Here is a 20,471-nt window from a genome sequence, read left to right on the forward strand (position 1 = left end):
ATCTGAAAATACTTACTGAATTGGATAGTGTAAATTGTGTTTGCCTAAAAAATACAAGAAACACGTAAGTAACTATCTACGCTCGCTATAAAAATGAGTTCTTCTATTGAAGATAATGATATTCTTACGCTGACGCCTACCGAAATTCAAGAGACAGCACAGGCAGTGGTTAGTAATTTGCTACCAGAGAAATCGCGGGCTAGTACTTATAGTTATGCAAATGTTTTCTTATTTCCTCGCAGTAGTCGTGAAAAGCACTATGTAATGCCTCGGCCGGAAAAGCTAAAGATGGACTTGTATTATTTGACTCAAACGCACTCGTCCATCTTTTAGCGGTTTTCCGTCCTCTCCTACAATGTACTATAACCGTAGTCAGTCATGAGTTTATTAGATAAATTATTTATGGACATCGCGTGTGTTCTCGACTAAGGACTGTGCACACCGGCAGCGTGTGCGTGACGTGCACGTGCGGCGTTGTAGTATACAGATCTTTATGAGAGACGGCACGCCGCTTGTGTGACGTGTGCGTGTGCGGCTCCAACCTCCAACATTTTAGCAGTCACGTACATGCAAGCCGGTGTGCACAGGCCTTTCATGTTAAAGATGTTTGTTAGCATATAATAGAACGTCACAAAACGCGAAAGACAAACAAAATGATATAATTATAGATACATGAATGTTTCTAAAGGAGTTAGGTACTCTAACGCAAACAAACGTGTATTAATATTGAGGTTTCTGTCAGCTGGGGAATGCACTCCAGCCATTGAATTGCAGGATGCAGTTTAAGATCTCAATATATCAGACAAAGGACAATTAAATTGTAAGCAATACGTGCAGTGAATCATACCTACAGTTCAAAGGTTTACGGTAACATGACTGATGATAACGCTTGCAAATTTCCTGCGTGGAAACCGAACTTGATTGCACAGTGTAATTACTCCTTTAATGCCATGTTACGTCTTCCTTGAACAAATATTTTCTTTTCTTTTCACAGACAATCAACTTGTTGTATTTTCTTTTAAGTTGGTTAAGTTGGTTTATACGCAAGTAGGTACACTGAATTATACAAGCCTGATCTGCTCTTTCCAGAAGTTAAGGACACTGATGAAAAATCTGGTTGTTAATTTGTATGCTTATTTGTTTAGTTTTGGGAACAATATTTGTATGTAACATCACGAAACATAAAATAGTCAACATGGAGTCAACTTATAAACACATTCAATGTCTCATTGTCAATATATATGCATCCATGAGTTAATTTTCTTTCGACATAAACAATAGCTCAATCATCAATACTTAATCACAACCGATTAAAACTACAACTGAATGAAAACATGTTTTTCCACGTACCTTAGAAAAATAACTTCGTGTCGTCAACAATGTCACAGTAAACTTCCTAAGGCACAAACAGTATTGTCTTTAACCCGACGTGTTTTGTCGTTGTTAAGTTCGCGCACTGCACCGGTAAGGTACTAAGTCAGGACTGCGACGCGTGGTGACCGCGTCGAATCTACCAACACACTGATGTACGTTAATCGCGAGTTGCGAACCGCCTGAGCCACCGGCCGCGAAAAAAATCAACTGACGACCGAACAACGAGGTGCTTCACAATAAATGTTCCCGCGATCGTGAGCAGTATAAGTTGAACGTCAGATGCGGTAAATATGCGTAATAGGAGATCACACGTGGACTGGTTCACCAAAGGCTAAGAGTGTTGTGAATAGCAGCCCGTGTGACGTCGACCGACGGATGTAGATAGCACGTTCACATACACACAATATGCTAGCAGATAGGTTATTAATGTATCAACCGACCAAGACGACTGGTTCAAGATTATCCGTTCAAACAAATAACAGGCATGGTTATTGGTTACCCTACGCCTGTCTATACTCTGTATCTTTAGGTAGGTATTTAAATGAAAGTAAACAAAATTTACCCTCAAATGGCTCCTTACATGACAAACATTACATGATCAAATAATGTAGGTTAAAGTCAGGTCGTTCAGTGATTGTTCCAGGCGGTTTTGTATTTGGTCGGTTAACCAATAAATGTTATAACTACCCGAAAAGTTATATACAAATTGTTTGTTTACTTTTATTTAAATACCTAAAGATACAGAGTATAGTACTTAACAATTGATGATGTGTCTAAGATGGTAACAAATAATGTCTTAAAAACAGTTACTCGACGACGGACCCTAAACCAAAACAGGAGGAGCCTGCGACCAGGATTTGAGGCCGGAACCACTTGCTGATTTTAGTGAACAGATAATTACGAGTATATTCAGTTTCAGTAAGGTACCCCAGAAATGAAGAGGAATCAGGTGACTTTTACTAAAATGTATTACCTACACTATATTACCCACATGTTTAACATGTTGCTGAAGATCACCCATGGGATCGTGCTACACATGGCGTCGTTATATAGCCTGGGGGATCTAATAAGAGTCATAAGTCATCTAGATAGCAAAGCTGTAAACTTATACTTGTGTCTCTATGAATAAATAATAAAGAATAAGACTTAATTTATCCATTATAATCACCGGGGCGATCCCTCCAGGTGATTTTAGTGTATGTTCATAGAATATAATGTATGTACGAGTAGTCGAGTAGGTACATACGTTCTTCGTTATCGGTTAGTTAGTACTGTACTATGTAAGCACATTTTTTTGTCCTCCCCTTTCCTTGAGGCGACCTCACGGTCAATAATGTCACTATAATGGTTTGCAAATTTTCTACACAGAATAATTACATAATCATATCCACCAACCGAGGAGATGCGAAACGAGTTCATGATAATGATGAAAATAGATGAGGGATATAAATGAAAGCGACATATAAGTAGGCAGGAAACATGTGCGCGGAGAAAGTTGTGCGAAATTATGTTGCGCATAATGACGATGGCAGTAAGGGCATTTATACTCCATTGTGACCAAAATATTGTGAATATAATACCCTGAATTTAAATAATAGAGCATGGTATAATAATATACTCCGCCTGGTACTCTATTCCGAGATTCGCGTATGACCTAACTGACACGGGCCTACGTCATCATGCTGTTTACAGGTTCTCAAACTTTAAAATGTGGGAGAATTTTAACCAACGGTGAAAATTATTTTAACGGCATTCATTTTAAGTTATTCATGTAGAAACATAGTAAAATAAAACAAATCTAATGTATTAAATTAAACTTTATTTATCTGTACAAGACAAACGTTTGAAAAACGAATTCACAGTTACACATTAATTACCAAGCTTACGACGTGAAAAGTTTGGAAAACACTGCGACTGCTGACACTGAGCGAGAAGGAAATAACAATTAACACGCGTTCGACAAGGATGACGGTCAGGGCAGGAAGTTATCTAGATCCGAATTGTCAAATGTGACAGCGCTATCCTGTGTTGCCAGTAATGTAAACAGAATTACCCGAACGTCTGAAATTTCTTTCGTGAATCGGAAGATATTGCTAACGAATAATTAAAAATGACGTGTTATTGTAAAATTTAAGATAAAATACATATAAATGAAAATTATAAAGAAATATTTTAACTTATTAACCATAGGTATAATGTACCCATGTAACATGTTATGTTGAAATAAAGTGGCAATGTTATTGTGACGTAGGCCCGTGTCACTCTGGGAATAGAAGACCATGTTTTATTAGACCATGTAATAGAGCAAAAATCGTAATCATCCATCCGCCTGACCGCCTGTTGTCTACTACAACATAGTTTAAGACTTTAAGTCATGTGCTTAAGTAATTTGTATGTCATATTCTTTTTCATATTGGTGAGCAATAAAGAATATTTGTATTTGTATCGTTAAGGCATCAGTTTATATTTTATTACTTACTTATCGACTTCAGCGGCGTTTAGAATTTAGAGCTAAATTCTTCACGGTCGTGCAAAAATCCTTGATTTCGCAACAAAAAATAGTGTCAATGTGCTTGTGTATATTTATCTAATTCCGTTTTACATACGACCTCGTAATGTAAACTTTACTATTAATCGTTTAATCAGCTATATCATGCGTTCTTTGTCAGCCAAATTGGAAACTCAAGGAGATCAAATTACGCGTGATTGTGGATTGGCCAGCGAGCAAATGGCGCGACAGGCGAGCCCACCACTAATCGAAATGTTCAAGAATGCCGTAAGGTTATTCGAATTCCAGCGTCTCTTCCATCGTTTTGATAGTGTGATAGAATGACTCGCTCGCGCCTGCGGTAAATGGCAACGAAATCGTACGATGAGTCGACGATCGTGGCGCTATGTGGCGTGATCCATGCGGCTCTCGTAAGACTCGTCGTCATTGCGAAAGTTACGTTTTGTCCCAAATATGGGAAAAGTAATGGTATGATGTGGTTGATGGGCCTTTGTATGGTTTACCTACTGAACTCTACATTAGATATGTATAATAGTCAAACTTTTGTATCTGTAGATATTAAAGGGTCGTATATCTGTTTACATAATTGATAGACCCATTATACTATCTTTCTAAGATTCTAACTTATAGTCTTAGATGTTTACATTACCTTTCAAGGTCAATTTATATGTAAACCGGAAAATTTGCGGCATTGGGTAAAGTTTGCGAATTTGTATTCGAGTCAAGTTGGCATTATACATACATATTTATTTATAGACGTATCCGATAAATTCGGATTAGAATTAAGGTGCTGCTCGTTGAACACAGAACAATCGGCCAAGGATCAGGAAGGAATCGGCTTCCGGAAAACTGGAGTGAAGCGACGTTGATATGTACCTATGTACCTACTTGATATTGCTTCCTTCATCACTAAACAATACCTACGACTCGCAGACTTAGTAATAGTATTGCGTTTGACAACCTTCGGGTACGAAACTCCTTAAACATTTACAGTTTTCTTTCAAAATTGTTTAAGTACCTAACCAAAGCCGTCGAGATTTTAAAGACTTTTCAGGCACCAAATCCCTAATATGTTATGACTATTCGCAGTATTAGCTACCAAATGAACAGCAGAACTACATCAACATAATTTTTTAGATTTATCAGTGGTCCTTCGAGCCGGATGAATGATTCTTAAAATAAACGTCAATTTCGTATTGTCTCTCTGTTTTCAGAGGATTAAAGTAAGGAGTATGGTATCTGTTATCTTATAATCTCAGCTGGACGGACGAATACCGCCACCCAAATGGAAACCACGGATTTGGTATTATCTGATTAAATAAATCCTGCCATTTCAATAGTCAATGCGCAGTAACTAAATCAGTTCAGTAAATATTGTTTGTTGAAAAGCAACAAATGAATCATTCATGGAATTGTTTTCATTCGGTTTCTCTAAAAAACTCACCGACAGTTTCTAGGTCAATACATAAAATGAATTGACTAACTCCAGTGTTTTAAACTGTCAACATACCTTCTTAACTCTCCATGATGTGAGTCATTTGTTTACTCCGCGAGAACAACAGATCAATCAATGTGTTTATGTTTACTATGTTTGCAACGTGTTGTGCACTACACTACTATAGTCTCAAACTACAGCCACCTTATTTGTCTAGCAAATGGGTGTGTCGTGACGTAGTGGGTTAACAAGCAATGGCGCCGTACGTGTTGCGTATTATTTTTGCGAATTACAAGGCCACTTGACTCCCTCCGTCATGAAAATAATTTACAATCAACGACCTATATTCGACTGTATACCTAGAGCCTTAGAAACCAAAACTGCGTTGGATACTCTTACGCACTGAATTTACCATCGGTGACCCATATTCAACTTTATATCTACCCCTTTAAAATGCAAAACCGCGAGTCTATCTTTGACACGCGCTGAAAGTACTTATTTTTAATGGCGTATATCTATCGCTTTAGAATCTAAAATCGCGATTGACACTCTCACACGCGCAATGACAGCTGCGTTCGCGCATAAACAAACGTTATCACCGTGGTGACGTTCTACATATGCGCATACTTATGAAATCGCTCGTGTCACGCCATCGAATGCGGAAAAGCAAAACATGTTTTTGAAAATATTGATAGGTACCTACCTAATGTTATGTTATGATTCAATAGTTAAGGGGATTAGCGATACATGTAAAAAAACATAGGTTAGTGTAACTAATTAAAATATATCTAAGTAAATAGTGTTACCTACTAATGTCACAATAGGACTAAAGAATCTTACTTAAAAAATATTTTTTAAAGATAACACAGAAGAATTTGAGGTCATGTATTTTAAATTTTTATTATTTCTATTTTACTCGGAAAAATAGCTTTTTTAATATTTTCTATTTATAAATTTGAACATGTTTCGTGCCAATTTCAGGTTACAGTTACAGGCGAACTGACGCCTCGAGAACCTACCATGAAAAATTTAAAATAGAAATTTTGTTATCTGCTTTTCTATCATATTCGAGAGATAGAGAGGCAAATAGACAAACGAACGAACGAAGTTGTTCGCGGTAGGTTCTTTAGTATTGGCAGTACAATAATTTCTAACTGTCTCTTCAAGAAGGATAATACCTATGTAGCAAATTCTGTTGCACATCTATTCTTATATATATCTAGACAAACATTATCACAAGAACTCGAAGCGTTGTCTATTTCAGTAAAAAAATATGCTTATTTTGCAATTGCTTTATGCATAAAATTTTTCTTTTGTTTGTGCTTCTAGGTAAGCCAGCTGACCATTGAGATGACTGCCCCTTAAATAATGTTGTCAATTACGTAAATCCTTTTATCTGAAAAACACAGTGGCCTATTCACCTACACAAAATTATCTCTTGTTACTTTTTCTAAACAATATAATGGCAATAACGTCAGTATTTGATAAACAGCATCAGGTATCACATAATCAAAATATTTTTTCAGTAAAACTGTTGTTAGTACACCATCAGTAAATTCTTTCAAAAAAACTGTCCAGGTGCACAAATATAACTAATTTTTTTTCTTATAGTTTTTGTATTTTTCCCTGTATTTGTAGTGTAAGATGAAATTACTTGCCAAATTTCATAGTTCTAGGCCAACGGGAGTACCCTATCAATTTTGATTCCCTTGAGAATGTCAAAATTTACGTTTTTTGCGGCATAAATGGCCGTACCTTTTTTTATGTTAACTTAGAAATTTGATTTTTTCACAGCTTCTAGGGACTGTAGACCTGAGTATATGGTTTTAATTTCGACTTGATACCTCCACACAATTGCGGACACATTATGAATTAATTAATTCAAAGTGACCATGCAATTTTGCAAGTGGGTGTACATTGATAAATTGCAATGATCAATGAGCAACCCATGGGTTGTCTACCTGAATCCCATACAAATTGGGGTAATACCTTCCTAACTGTGAACTATTATTTTATATAGCAAAGCATAAAATAGATGTATAAGTAAACAAAATACAATAACAATCATAATATTCTTACAGATAGGTCTACACTAATATCCATGCAATTGTCAATAAATTATGGTACTTAATTTAGAATCGAAACAAAACGTCAATACAAAACTTATATAATTACATGATGCCAGTATTCTAGAAACATAAGAACTGTGTCCTAAATAAGTAACTATACAAGAAGAAAGGAAACTCTCAAACGGTTTTCACAAATGTACCTACTGATGAGTAAATTCCTACTGTAATAAAGCTACTGCTCCCAACTTTTTTTCTGTATATTATGTTGTTCTTCGTACCAAAAATGCAAGACTTATAGGGGCAACATGTAGTTTATAACAAATTAAATACCATTGATAACCATAAGACCAAATCCCAGAACAAAGATTGAGTAACCTTGAAGATTGATAGAAAAACTTACAGGTTTTGTCTAGAGATGTCTGCAAACAGATTTAGAGCACTTATTTTGTCACAACAGGGTCAAAAATTCTAGAAAATCCTAGTTAACTTCAATTTTATTTACGACAATCGACAATGAAGTGACTGATCGATGACAATTTGACATTACTCTTAGCGATGTTACGATTCGACTTCACAAATCGGTTCAAACCGATTTAGGTCTGAAGTCGACTAAATCGACTTGAGTGTTCCGTAAATCGACTTAAGATACGTTCACCCGCTCTAAGCGCACCCTTTCCGATTTGTTGCTGCGTCACTTTCGTTGGACATATTGAGGCATAATAAAATGTACACGAATCGACTTCAAACCACGAAGAAAAATGTTGCCATGCACATTGCCGTCATTATTGAGTCGAGTCAAGTCGAAACTTGGTATCTACAGGTAAAGTAAAATGAAACTTATGGTTCAAGTAGTAAGGTTCAATTTCGCATAGGCTTAAAGAGATCGATTTGGCGGTTTACTTGGATCGGTTTGCCAGTTTTGCGCCGCGTTGATTTGCTAACTGAACGAATTCGCGGCAATGACTCACGGAATCGCACGAGACTGCACGCTCTTTCCAGCTTGCTCGTATAGTGCTTTCCCTTTTTATCTTTAGCAATTAATGACATTTTGATTTACCGCACAACGGAAAGTAAAAAAATATTACAAAAGTTTTAAGTCAAAAGTTTTTGCTGTCGTGTTATTCTAAGGATTCTAAGGGTCGAACAAACCGTAAAATTTACAATTCGATTTCTTCAACTCAAAACCAAGCGACTACGGAGCGGTTTGAACTACTGATAATTAAAAAATAGAAGTTAAATCGACTTGGCCAAATCGGTTTGCAAACCGATTTGGGTTTAAATCGGAGTCGACTTATTCGGTTTGAAAATTTTTCGATTTGACCCATCACTAATTACTCTATTCACTGACATACAGCGGACATAAAGCTTATTTACATTCGCGGCTCGTGGCTCGGCTCGTAACTCGTCTCGTGTTCGCCTCGAGCTCGTAAGCTCGTCGAGCTAATCGATTTTAAATACAAACGGCACGGTATAATGTTTGTAACATAATGACAGCCGAACGCGAATGTAAACAACAAGCGCGCGTCCTGCGCGAGCCCCTTTGACTCGTGCCCAAAAACCCGCTCCTCCAAGCGAGCCGAGCCACAAGACCACCGCTTACACTCGCGTCTCGTGACTCGCACGCGAATGTAAACGCGGGTTACATGGGACCATGAATCTACTGAATCTATATAGTGTAAACAACTTTATTTACGGTATTTGACACATTATGACTGACGTATATAGAGATGTAACTAACGCAAATCGATTGTCACAGCAAGCGATTACGATTGGATGGCACGTAGACTGAGGTATCGAAATGTGACGTATAATGAATTTTTATTTGAGATTTAAATAAAGCTAGAATTATATGGTTTTCCCGCAAGCTACCGGTCGGTCGGTGTATTTAATACACCGACCGAGTAGGTCGCACCCATTGTCAAAATTGAAACTAACTGGGGATCTATTTTAAAGTTTATTTATGTTATTTCTGTGTCAAATTTGTTGTCTGTTAAGTGACGATAAATATATCCATATTTACAGTTAATTATCCACCTTTTCCTTATTTTTATTAAAAGAAAAATGAAATATTCATATCGATTTACTTAGACGACTACCGATTCATAACGATGGTGTTCGGCCAACCCTAAAATTAAAAAAAAAAAGACGTAGAACGTAAACGTTCGCAGTGCAGTTGTTTTCCTTTGTGATTTCGATGTGCAAAACATTTTACGTAGTGTTGCTGTAGTGAGTGACAGACGTCAAATACCGTAAATAACGTTGTTTACACTATAGATGGTCAAGCAAATCTTGTCAGTAGAAAAAGGCGCGAAATTCAAATTTTCTATGGGATGATATCCTTTCGCGCCTACATTTTTCAAATTTGCCGCCTTTTTCTACTGACAAGATCTGCTTGACCCAGATAGTACAAGAGTTAATTATTGCCATATTCAAATATTTCTTGCGTAACGAAACTCATGGAGAAATTTTTTTATACTCTGTCAAGCCATATCCGTCAGTACAAAAGAGCGGCAAATTTAAAAAGTGTACAGGGACAAGTATTATATTCTTTGATTCTAGGGACTAGTATGTAAATAAAAACAGCAGGTAGAAAACGTAATTATAATTTTATTATTTACATCTTTATATGATTAAATATATATAAGAGGTACGCATCTTAACAGTTATTTAATAATCATCTCTAAACAAAAATAAGTGTGATAAAATTGATGATATAGACTGGGTTGCTATATTCAAGAATTAAAGCCAATGAAAGTTTATTGTTATGGACTCTGCGGGAGGTCGGAGGTGCTCTCCGTGGAGTCGACGGCGCCGTTGGGTATGGGCTCGGGCGTCGTTGACGGCGCTCGTGTACTTGATTGGGCCTGGCATTTGTTGCGTAATTCAAACACTTGCGTTATAGCGTCGCGGAAGCACAGAAAATTGTAGTCTATTACACCTGCAAATTGAATGTATTGTACTATTAATAAAAACGCTAACCGGAAATTGTATTATGCGGGTAACTCATGCAAGCAAATGCTTTGTAGCCACAGTAATTTCTCCGGACTGGTCCTAGAGCGCTTTAATTTAGAGCGCTCGACTGTCACCGTAAATCTAAAATGGGCGACTTAATAGTGTAGATGTAGCTAAATTAGTTGCAAGTTAATTCCTATTATTTGATTGAGCTGAAACTTCAAATACATATGTACATTGGGTCACGATGCATTATTATGGTACTGTCGAGCTGATCTGATGATGGACACAGGAGTTAGCTATAGGAAGTCTGTGATAAAACAATGCAAACTAATTGTGTTTTAGTTTGTTACAATTATCTCGATGAGTTGCTTGTTGAAAGAAAAGTTTAGTACAGTCAGCGATAAAAGCATGTAGGTATCAAAAATTAAATTTGTGACAAAAAACTTTTTTTTGTTGTTTAAATTATCAAATTGAAAAGACTAGGGCTAAGGCGTTTACGGAGCGCGTAAACCGATTGAACAAATAAAGTTTAGACCAGCGGTCGGCAACAGGCGGCCCGCGGGCCGCATGCGGCCCGCGAACCTCTCACTTGCGGCCCGCGAGCCCCCCTGGCTATTTAGTATGTAATATTGACAAACGACAATGTCTAATAAAGTCATAAATATTAACAAAGTGCGGCCCGCGTCCACTTCGTTAACTGCTATGTGGCTCTTGGTTGCTAAAAGGTTGCCGACCGCTGGATTAGACTATATGTAACACAGTGACATACCTTGTTTTTGGAAGTTCTCTTCACGAAGAATACAGACGAGGGCAAGAAATTTGTTGACTTCTCTTAAGTAAAGCACAGTACCATTATTGAGTTTTATTAGACTTGAGCTTTGACTGTTGAAAGTGTTCACTTCCGTCTCATCTACCATCCTGAAACCAAAAGAACAATGTCAGTGAACAAATTATTTAATTACAATCAAAGAGATATTGACCTCTCCTGGTTGTGGGGAACATGTTTAGCCACATCATAGAGAAAAAGCCACATCAAGGAAAATCGGAATATGTAAGGGGCTTAATTATGTCTCTGATACATTGACGTATAATATCTCAGGACTGGCCTTACGGGCAATAAGAATGGGGCATGAATGGGGCCAGTACCCGACACCGCTACAACGCGATTGGTTGATGAGTTCGCATCACGCACGCAATTGGTTGACGAGTTCGCATCACGCACGCGATCGGTCGCAACTAGCTGCGTTAGGCTGCGCGATTGGCTCGAATTGGTGAGTGACACCGCTGAACTAGTACCATTTTTAGTGCCCGTAAGGCCAGCCCTTAGATATAATACGTCAATGCTCTGATACAATTAAATTGACATTAAAATATAGGCCATAGCTTGACTTAGATATACCAAAGCACCCCTAATAATAGTTGTCAAAAATAGATGTTGTTTCATGCATGTAAACTATTGTAAACTATGACGTCGCAAGTACAATTTAGTACTCATAGACTACTTGTTTGGGGTTAGGTTGATTTTAGTTATGATTCTTATCAATAATATTGCGACTCGTAATTAATACAATCGGGGGACCTATTTAAAAGTATGTTGAATGTTATTAATTTAGAGATAACGAAATTCAAAACTGGCGAACATTTTGTTATTTATATTATTAGAACAGATAAACGTGAATCATCCAACACTAATGATTAACCTTTGTACTTGACATATTATTTCGTCAGTGGCGGTACTTCCATACAAGCCCAAAAGCCGGGCTTGCCTTAGTTGCCTTACCGAAATTACGTAGTGATAAGATCAATAATCAATATAGATTATTTTTAAACTGCGCGCCAAATGAACCCGTATTATTAAAGTTAGCTGGTTAAGTTCGCACGGGCACGCGTTTACTTCAAGTGTATTATTATTTAGTCGAGTCGAATGTAACGAAAGCTCAATTTATTTAAGTGAATTTTAATTAAGTAGTGAATGTGGATTTGTTCGTTTGTTGTGACGTTTATAAGTGTTAACAATGGATGAAGTTGTACCTTGTGACGGTATGAGATGCGTCCACGTATTACTCAACGAAGGCAAGGTAAAATCGTTAAACTTTGTATAAAAACGGGATATCACCTCCGCGCCAAAACGAACACCCGACTTGTGTATTCTCAGATAAGTCAGTCGCATTAAGAGAAAATTTTGTACGGCCGTTTACAAAACACAAGGATTATTAAATTCCACTCCAATTAAGGCGTAATTAGAGTGACAGAGAAAGAAGCATGCAATTTGCAAACTTCAGTGTTCGTGGTAGGCGGTAGGCCCTCTGATATGTTTGTAAAATTCTATCTAGTAGTTATAGTACTACCTAGTATGCCCTGTGCGCTATGATAGCTCGCCGCGATACACTAGCAAATTAATTTGAGTCCAAAGAGTGAGATTGGACATTTATTACGAAAACATATCTTTCGGTTTGCTTTACTCCAAAACCCTAGGCACGCCACTGTATTTCGTCAGCACATAATTTGTTAGATGGACTATATTGTATTGATAGGGATGTAACATTAATAACATTATATAATCGTTATACATAGTTCATACGGCGAGGTTATAGACGGTCTTTTATGTAAAATATACACAAGAAGTGTGTTTACTTCCTTGTGTATATATTTATACCCTCAACAGAATAGAGTAGAATCTTACCCGTATATACAGGAGATATCAATTACAACGTCAATCATATCACAGCACAGTTCGTAGCTCTGCATGTCCACAGGAGAGCTATCTGTCGCTATGTAAATTTTGGATACCACATCAAATAGAAACGCCTTTTCTATTCCTGAGTTCTGAAATGAAAAATAGTAGTGTATAGTATACTGCCACATGGCCATAGAACCTCGCTTAAAAGATAGTAACTAGTAAGCTTAAATCTTATTAAATAGTTATTTACGATACAAGTGCGGAATGTAGGAAATTCGCAACGAGTGGTTATAAATTAAAACACGACCGAAGGGAGAACAATCGTTTTACAGTACATATGGCCCTTTCAATTTTCGACATAGGCACGGAAAGTGCTTATTCCGCACAAGTGCGGGAAAGTAGCACCTTATGTACTGTAATAGTTATTTACGATACAAGTGCGGAAAAGAGGAAATTCGAAACGAGTGGCGATAAATTAAAACATGACCGAAGGGAGTGTTTTAAATCGACACGAGTTGCGAATTACCTATTCGCAAGTGTATCGTACGTTTTACAGTACATATGGCTCTTTAAACTTTTGACATACGCATCATGGTCTAATAAAACATGGTCTTCTATTCCCAGAGTGACACGGGCCTACGTCACAATAACATTGCCACTTTATTTCAACATAACATGTTACATGGGTACATTATACCTATGGTTAATAAGTTAAAATATTTCTTTATAATTTTATAATTTTCATTTGTATGTATTTTATCTTAAATTTTACAATAACACGTAATTTTTAATTATTTGTTAGCAATATCTTCCGATTCACGAAAGAAATTTCAGACGTTCGGGTAATTCTGTTTACATTACTGGCAACACAGGATAGCGCTGTCACATTTGACAATTCGGATCTAGATAACTTCATGCCCTGACCGTCATCCTTGTCGAACGCGTGTTAATTGTTATTTCCTTCTCGCTCAGTGTCAGCAGTCGCAGTGTTTTCCAAACTTTTCACGTCGTAAGCTTGGTAATTAATGTGTAACTGTGAATTCGTTTTTCAAACGTTTGTCTTGTATAGATAAATAAAGTTTAATTTAATACATTAGATTTGTTTTATTTTACTATGTGTTTCTACATGAATAACTTAAATAAATAAATAAAATAAAAATAAAATAAAATAAAAAGGTTTAAATTCTCCCACATTTTAAAGTTTGAGAACCTGTAAACAGCATGATGACGTAGGCCCGTGTCAGTTAGGTCATACGCGAATCTCGGAATAGAGTACCAGGCGGAGTATATTATTATACCATGATACGCATGAAGTGATATTTCACGCACTAGTGCGGAAAAGTAGGTAACCATATGTACTGTAATAGTTATTTACGATACAAGTGCGGAAAAGAGGAACGTGTATCGTACAACGTTTTACAGTAAGTACATATGACCCTTTAAACTTTTGACATACGCACGAAAAGTGCTATTTTACGCACTAGTGCGGGAAAATAGGACTATATGTATTGTAAAATAAGTTTTCGCAAAGCTTAGGTACTTATTTATCTATGTACATGGCTTAGATACTAACAATATTAAAGCCAATAGTATATGTACCTACATATAAATGTAGTTACAAAATCCAATAGATCAGTGGAAAGTGAATTTGCACTAGCACTTTATAACAGATATGTGATGCATTCAAACAAACATAAAGATATTGAGAAATTCACGTAATTAGCTAATATAGATATTAAATTCAAGTGATATAAATAATAATGGCCTCCTAAAACTGAACTATACATACAGAGATGAGTATGTTGAGTAAATTTTCTAATGTTGGTAGTTGCGGTATTAACTTTTGGACTACTTTGCTGAATGCTTCAAAGATGGAATGGTCATAGATGGAGGTCAAGTGGAATGACAAATGCACATGTTCTAGTCCTGCTTCTGCCAAGTCATCTGTTGCTCGCTGGTGGATGTCTCTCTGAGATTCCATCTTGTAGTCATCATTAAGACCGTCAACCTGAAAATTAAGCAAAAAATTTTAAGTGCTACATTAAAGATATTTCACGTTATCCTTGTATTGTATGTAGAATCCTAATACCAGTACTAATTATTTAATGGAATTTATCTTTAACTAGCTTCTGCTCGTGTCTTCATCTGCGTGGCATGATGATGATTAATAAAAACCACGCTATGTCCTTCTCTCAGACCAAATAGCTGAAATAGCACCACTTGCGTTGTCGCGCGAGAGTCCATACTTGAAGTCGCGCTAGATGTATGTATACACTCACACACAAGAACGGAAGTTATGATAGCAGGTCTGGTCTCAAACTATGCCCATACCAAATTTCATCTAAATTGGTTCAGCAGTTTAAGTGTGAGGTAACAGACAGACAGACATTTATAATATTAGTAGGGATTTATTAACTACATTCAGTTTTAGCTCTTGAAATTATTTGATGATGTAAAAAAAATAATAATTAATATTAATTGCATCAATCTTCATAACAAACCTGTCGCACACATGTTTTACCCTATGTAAATTAGAGTACTTATATACTTAAATAGAGACTGTGTATAAACTGTATTGAAGTCAGTATTCATTGGTATTATTAAAACTCTTAATAATGAGAAATCCATTAAATCATGCACTAGACAGCTTCAATACTGACTTATGGCAGTAATTCTAGATTTATAATTGTTAATTTATTTGTTATTGAATCATATGATGATAACCCAGTCCCAAGCTGGAGACATGAGTACATAATTAAATTTTATAAACACAATACATTGTAAGTAATATATTGGTTGTATGTAGGTACTTACTTTGTGGATAAATACTTCAAACTTAATGTTACTATTGACTCTATATGCTTTAGTGACTGTAAGCTGCAACTTATTTAAAGCATCTCCATAGTCATCCTGGAAGATAAATAAAAATTCATTTTTTAAAACATTATAAACATGATTCTGACAAGAAACACAAATTAAGCTTGTGACAGCCACAGACGGCTATGGCCGTCATCGGAAAGTCTTACCATGGACACCATCGATGGCTACAGACGTCAGCTTCACCAATGCAATAGGGACTTACGCAGGACTCGGTAAAGTTCAATTTCACTTAAATAATGGCAATCGCCTGGCGTCCGGGGCACGGCATATTCTTTCGCCGTCTGGCGTTCAAAAGGTTAAAAATATTGTTGAAAAATGAAAATTTTTGAAAATTGTCCACTCATTCAATCAATTTATTAGCATGGTCAGTAGATTCACTTGTGGGTTCTTAATCATTATTTATTTGCTAATCCAATTAACATGATTATTAATGTTACAAGCCCAGTTAATAAGCTGTTTAACAAATTAATGCTAGTGTCAGACAACAGAAACTCCATCACTATGTTAGTTAAAAGTGATCTCTACTTCTAGGCCTACAAACAATAAAAAAAAAAATATTGGAATCAAAACTCACCTGTGCATCAATAACAAATACGAGGGCCCCACATCCACCAAATATAGTATCAGAATCAAAAGTGGGATCAAAAAAATCAATTTGTCCCGGAAAGTCCCAAATTTGAAACTGAACAAAGCTGCTGTTATTTATGTCATCTTTCACTATTTTGTTTGTGGATTCCAAAAACAATGTTTCGTTAGGGGACATTTTGTGAAAAACTACTTTCTGGATTGATGATTTCCCTGACCTATAACAATTAAACAAGAAATGAGATGAGTTTTATTTTACAACACCGTGTTGTATTTCATTTTAGAAACAAATATACCTTCTCAAACCCATGAGTAAAATCCGTGGCTTATGATCCTCTTGTAATGACGTGTTGTCTCCTTCCCCGTTCTGTTCGAAAGGCCCGTAACTAAAGTCCTTGGGAAATGATCCCACATCATAACCACTGGGCTCATCTTGATAACTCTAAAATATAAAAAAAAGGTAGCACATAATGTGATAGTATGAATATGCTTATTGCTTGATAAACTAAGTACTTCCCAAAAAACCTGTAAACTTACCATGATGACGGATATCGTAAGACATGTATTGTGATACCATATAAATTATGTATTAATACATTTTAAGATGTAATTACAGATATTGTACACAATCAACTAATAAAAAAGAAAGACAAAAAGGAAGATATTGCGATTCGACCAAACTCATCAAAGTCCTAGACATGATATGACAGAAGTGGGTTGGACATAGACAGCTGACATTAGTGGCGTTTTTTACGTTTCTTTTTACGCAATACTTAATCATAATCGTAATCATTACATCATAGAAGGTAGGATCCTATAGAAGTGGTATACGCGTGCCTCCGTGAGGGACAAAACATACGCAAATGCGTCACTATGATTGGTCGAATTTATTTGTTGCCCACCATTATCCATACTAAAAAAAAGGTGGGGAACAAAAAATATGTGAGACTGTGACAAGGACAAACAATAATAGCGCTTTCTCTGCTACTCTTACTGAAAGATACGTAAGACTATCCCGTTCTGTCAGTTATCCCCACCAGTCATGCCCAATCCAGTTTAATACTAGATTCATGTCATTACATAGTTTACCTCAAAAGCGCCCTCCACACTCATGCGCGATTCGCGGCGCGAAGCCGAGAACGCCAGTGTGGCGTCGATTTCACAGATTGTTCACGCCTTCGCGCCTTGTTCTCCGTTTTTTGTCGGTATTTCAGCCCGCGTCAAAGGAGACGCGAAGCGCAAACTTGCAAGACTCCACATTAAGCCCCCTCCAGACTATGTGCGCGAATCGCGGCGCGACGTCGCGGAGCGAACATATCGCGAAGTTGACGTATGACTCCACACTCGCACACTTCACGGCGATTTCGCGGTTTGGTTTGCGGCAATATGGCGGAAAAACATCAGCTGATCGAGTTTAACTGTTAGTTATCTATGGCATCATACGTGATTTAGCTATTTTTCCATTTTGTTTTATTGTAAAACCGTAAAATATATCTGCTTAATATAATATAATCATAATATAATTAATATTTATCTTGCTACAGAGGAGCCAATATATTGTGTAATGTGGAGTCTTGCAAGTTCGCGCTTCGCGTCTCCTTTGACGCGGGCCGAAATACCGACAAAAAACGGAGAACAAGGCGCGAAGGCTTGAACAATCTGCGAAATCGACGCCACACTTGCGTTCGCGGCTTCGCGCCGCGAATCGCGCATGAGTGTGGAGGGCGCTTTACACAATATTTTGGCTCCTCTGTGGCAAGATAAATATTACCTGTCAGTTGGTGCGACGTGCACACGACGTGCATGCCCACCGACCGCTATTAATAATAATTATGTGCGATGGAAGCTTACACACTATCGATAAATGCTCCGCACCGCACCAAGGTCGCGGTGCGGTGCGATAGTCTGTTAACGCTTTTAATTAGGGCGAGCGAAGCGAGCCCTATCACTATTCGACAATCTATGCATTCTTGTGGTACACTTTACGGAAAAACTACTGCACTGTTAGGTTTGAGATTTAACATAATAATTCAAATTCATGTCTAGATGTGTTATCAAACATAAAAATATCATTTTATAAACTTAAAAAAATAAAATAAAAGAATAACACTTTGTATTACTACTAACGCCATCTGTTGGAGAACAGATGAAATTAACATTCGTGCTAAAGTTAAGTTATAATTATTTGTTTTTCTGACAGATGGCGTTTACGCCATTATCAACGATGAATACAAAAGTGGATTAAAAATTTGGATTCAGACCCACTTCGCTTCGCTTGGTTTGATTCCCAATTTAGCAATTAAGTTTTTTGTGAATACCTACTAGAACAATCAATTTTGCTGTATATTCACTGCGGAGGTCAATAAAATTTACTCGTATGTTTTGTGACGCAGCGTACTACGTAGGCGAACAACACGCGAACGCGAAGAGAAGCGATGCGGCGCGGGGTGAATCAATCTTTTGATACCTATAGAAGTGTCCTACGTGGGCGATCTCGATGCGAACGCGAACGCCTTGGGCCCGCCGCGCCGCACCGCGTCGCTTTCGCGAGTTGTTCGCTTACGTAAGACGCAGCGTGACGCTGATGAAAGTGATGAACTAATCAGTCATGTTGTGTTAGCAAACTTAAATCGGGTATTTTCAGTTCGAGAAACAGTTTTAGTGTTACTATTGCTTGGAACTGCTAAAATTATAAATAAAGATAAGCATATTAATACAAACTTAGTGATTTAGGGCTTAGGGCCGATACAGATGGACTATAACCCGAATGCAACTTGTATAGGAACTGCACGCCGACTGCACGCCAATTGCAACGTCGGCGTGAAGTTCAACAAAATGACCCAGAACCCTGGCAGTACCTAGTAGAACTCAGGTTTGGTGCAACAAAGGCACATTACGTTTTGGTCATCCGACTCATCGTGAGACAAGTCGATGAGCACTTAGGAGAGTAGTACCCAAAATAGAGCTGATGCTGAACCCTGGTAGTACATAGTGGAGCTCGGGTTTGGTGCAACATATATAGACACACGCTGTTTTGGATATCCCACTCGTCATGATGATCACTGGGTAGACCAGTACCCAAGATAGCTGATCCTGAACCCTGATAGTACCTAATGGAGCTCGGGTTTTAACAACATAGGCACACGCTGTTTTGGTCATCCGACTCGTCTTGATGAGCACTTAGGAGAGTAGTACCCAAGATAAAGCTGATGCTGAACCCTGGCTGTACCTATTGGAACTCAGGTCTGGTGCAACATAGGCACACGCTGTTTTGGTCATGCAACTCGTCTTGATGAGTACTTAGGAAAGTAGTACCCAAGATAGAGCTGATGCTGAACCCTGGCTGTACCTAGTGGAACTCAGGTTTGGTGCAACACAGGTACACGCTGTTTTAGTCACTCGAGACGTCTTGATGAGCACTTGGGAGAGCAGTACCCAAGATAGAGCTGATGCTGAACTCTGGCAGTACCTAGTGGAACTCATAGGTTTGTCGCAACATAGGCACACGCTGGTTTGGTCATCCGACTCGTCTTGATGAGCACTTAGGAGTAGTACCCAAGATAAAGCTGATGCTGAACCCTGGCTGTACCTATTGGAACTCAGGTTTGGTGCAACATAGGCACACGCTGTTTTGGTCATCCGACTCGTCTTGATGAGCACTTAGGAGATTAGTACCCAAGATAGACCTGATGCTGAACGCAGGCTGTACCTAGTGGAACTCAGGTTTAGTGCAACATAGGCACACGCTGTTTTGGTCATCTGACACGTCTTAATGAGCACTTAGAAGAGCAGTACCCAAGATAGAGCTGATGCTGAACCCTGGCTGTACCTAGTGGAACTGTGTGTGTGTGTGTGTATTTATGTGCGGAGCAGCGTGATTACCGCCACTAGGTGTCCAGGCGAGATAGTATTTCGCTCAATTGTGTGGTGTGGACGCAAAAATAAATTCAAGGACATTGGGTCGCTGACCCAACATTCTGTAGG

The 20,471-nt window shown here is 37.7% G+C and overlaps 2 protein-coding genes and 1 long non-coding RNA gene across 7 annotated transcripts in view; 1 reads left to right on the plus strand and 2 right to left on the minus strand.

Moving 5' to 3' along the window:
• The window catches only part of LOC134790032 (phosphatidate phosphatase LPIN3), a 41,329-nt gene extending 33,405 nt beyond the window's left edge, over positions 1–7,924 (minus strand). For 2 of the 5 annotated variants that reach the window (XR_010144149.1, XM_063760783.1), the window contains exon 1: positions 1,351–1,560. The gene's annotated coding sequence lies outside the window, so the exon portion shown is untranslated. Of the gene's footprint in view, positions 1–1,350; positions 1,564–7,787 lie in introns of those variants that run through there. The other 3 variants (XM_063760782.1, XM_063760781.1, XM_063760784.1) reach the window with 3 other exon arrangements.
• The window catches only part of LOC134790059 (uncharacterized), a 509,644-nt gene that overhangs the window by 111,488 nt on the left and 377,685 nt on the right, over positions 1–20,471 (plus strand). The window lies entirely within an intron of this gene.
• On the minus strand, positions 9,975–17,198 carry LOC134790009 (ras-related GTP-binding protein C). The gene is made up of 8 exons (XM_063760752.1): positions 17,025–17,198; positions 16,784–16,929; positions 16,477–16,705; positions 15,837–15,932; positions 14,812–15,030; positions 13,026–13,168; positions 11,112–11,260; positions 9,975–10,325 (listed from the first exon to the last, which is right to left on the minus strand). Exons 1-8 carry the CDS (start codon positions 17,025–17,027, stop codon positions 10,150–10,152), a joined length of 1,161 nt encoding a protein of 386 aa, XP_063616822.1. The 5' UTR covers positions 17,028–17,198; the 3' UTR covers positions 9,975–10,149.

This window comes from Cydia splendana, chromosome 4 (genome assembly GCF_910591565.1).
Source record: "Cydia splendana chromosome 4, ilCydSple1.2, whole genome shotgun sequence".
Taxonomy (NCBI): Eukaryota; Metazoa; Arthropoda; class Insecta; order Lepidoptera; family Tortricidae; genus Cydia; species Cydia splendana.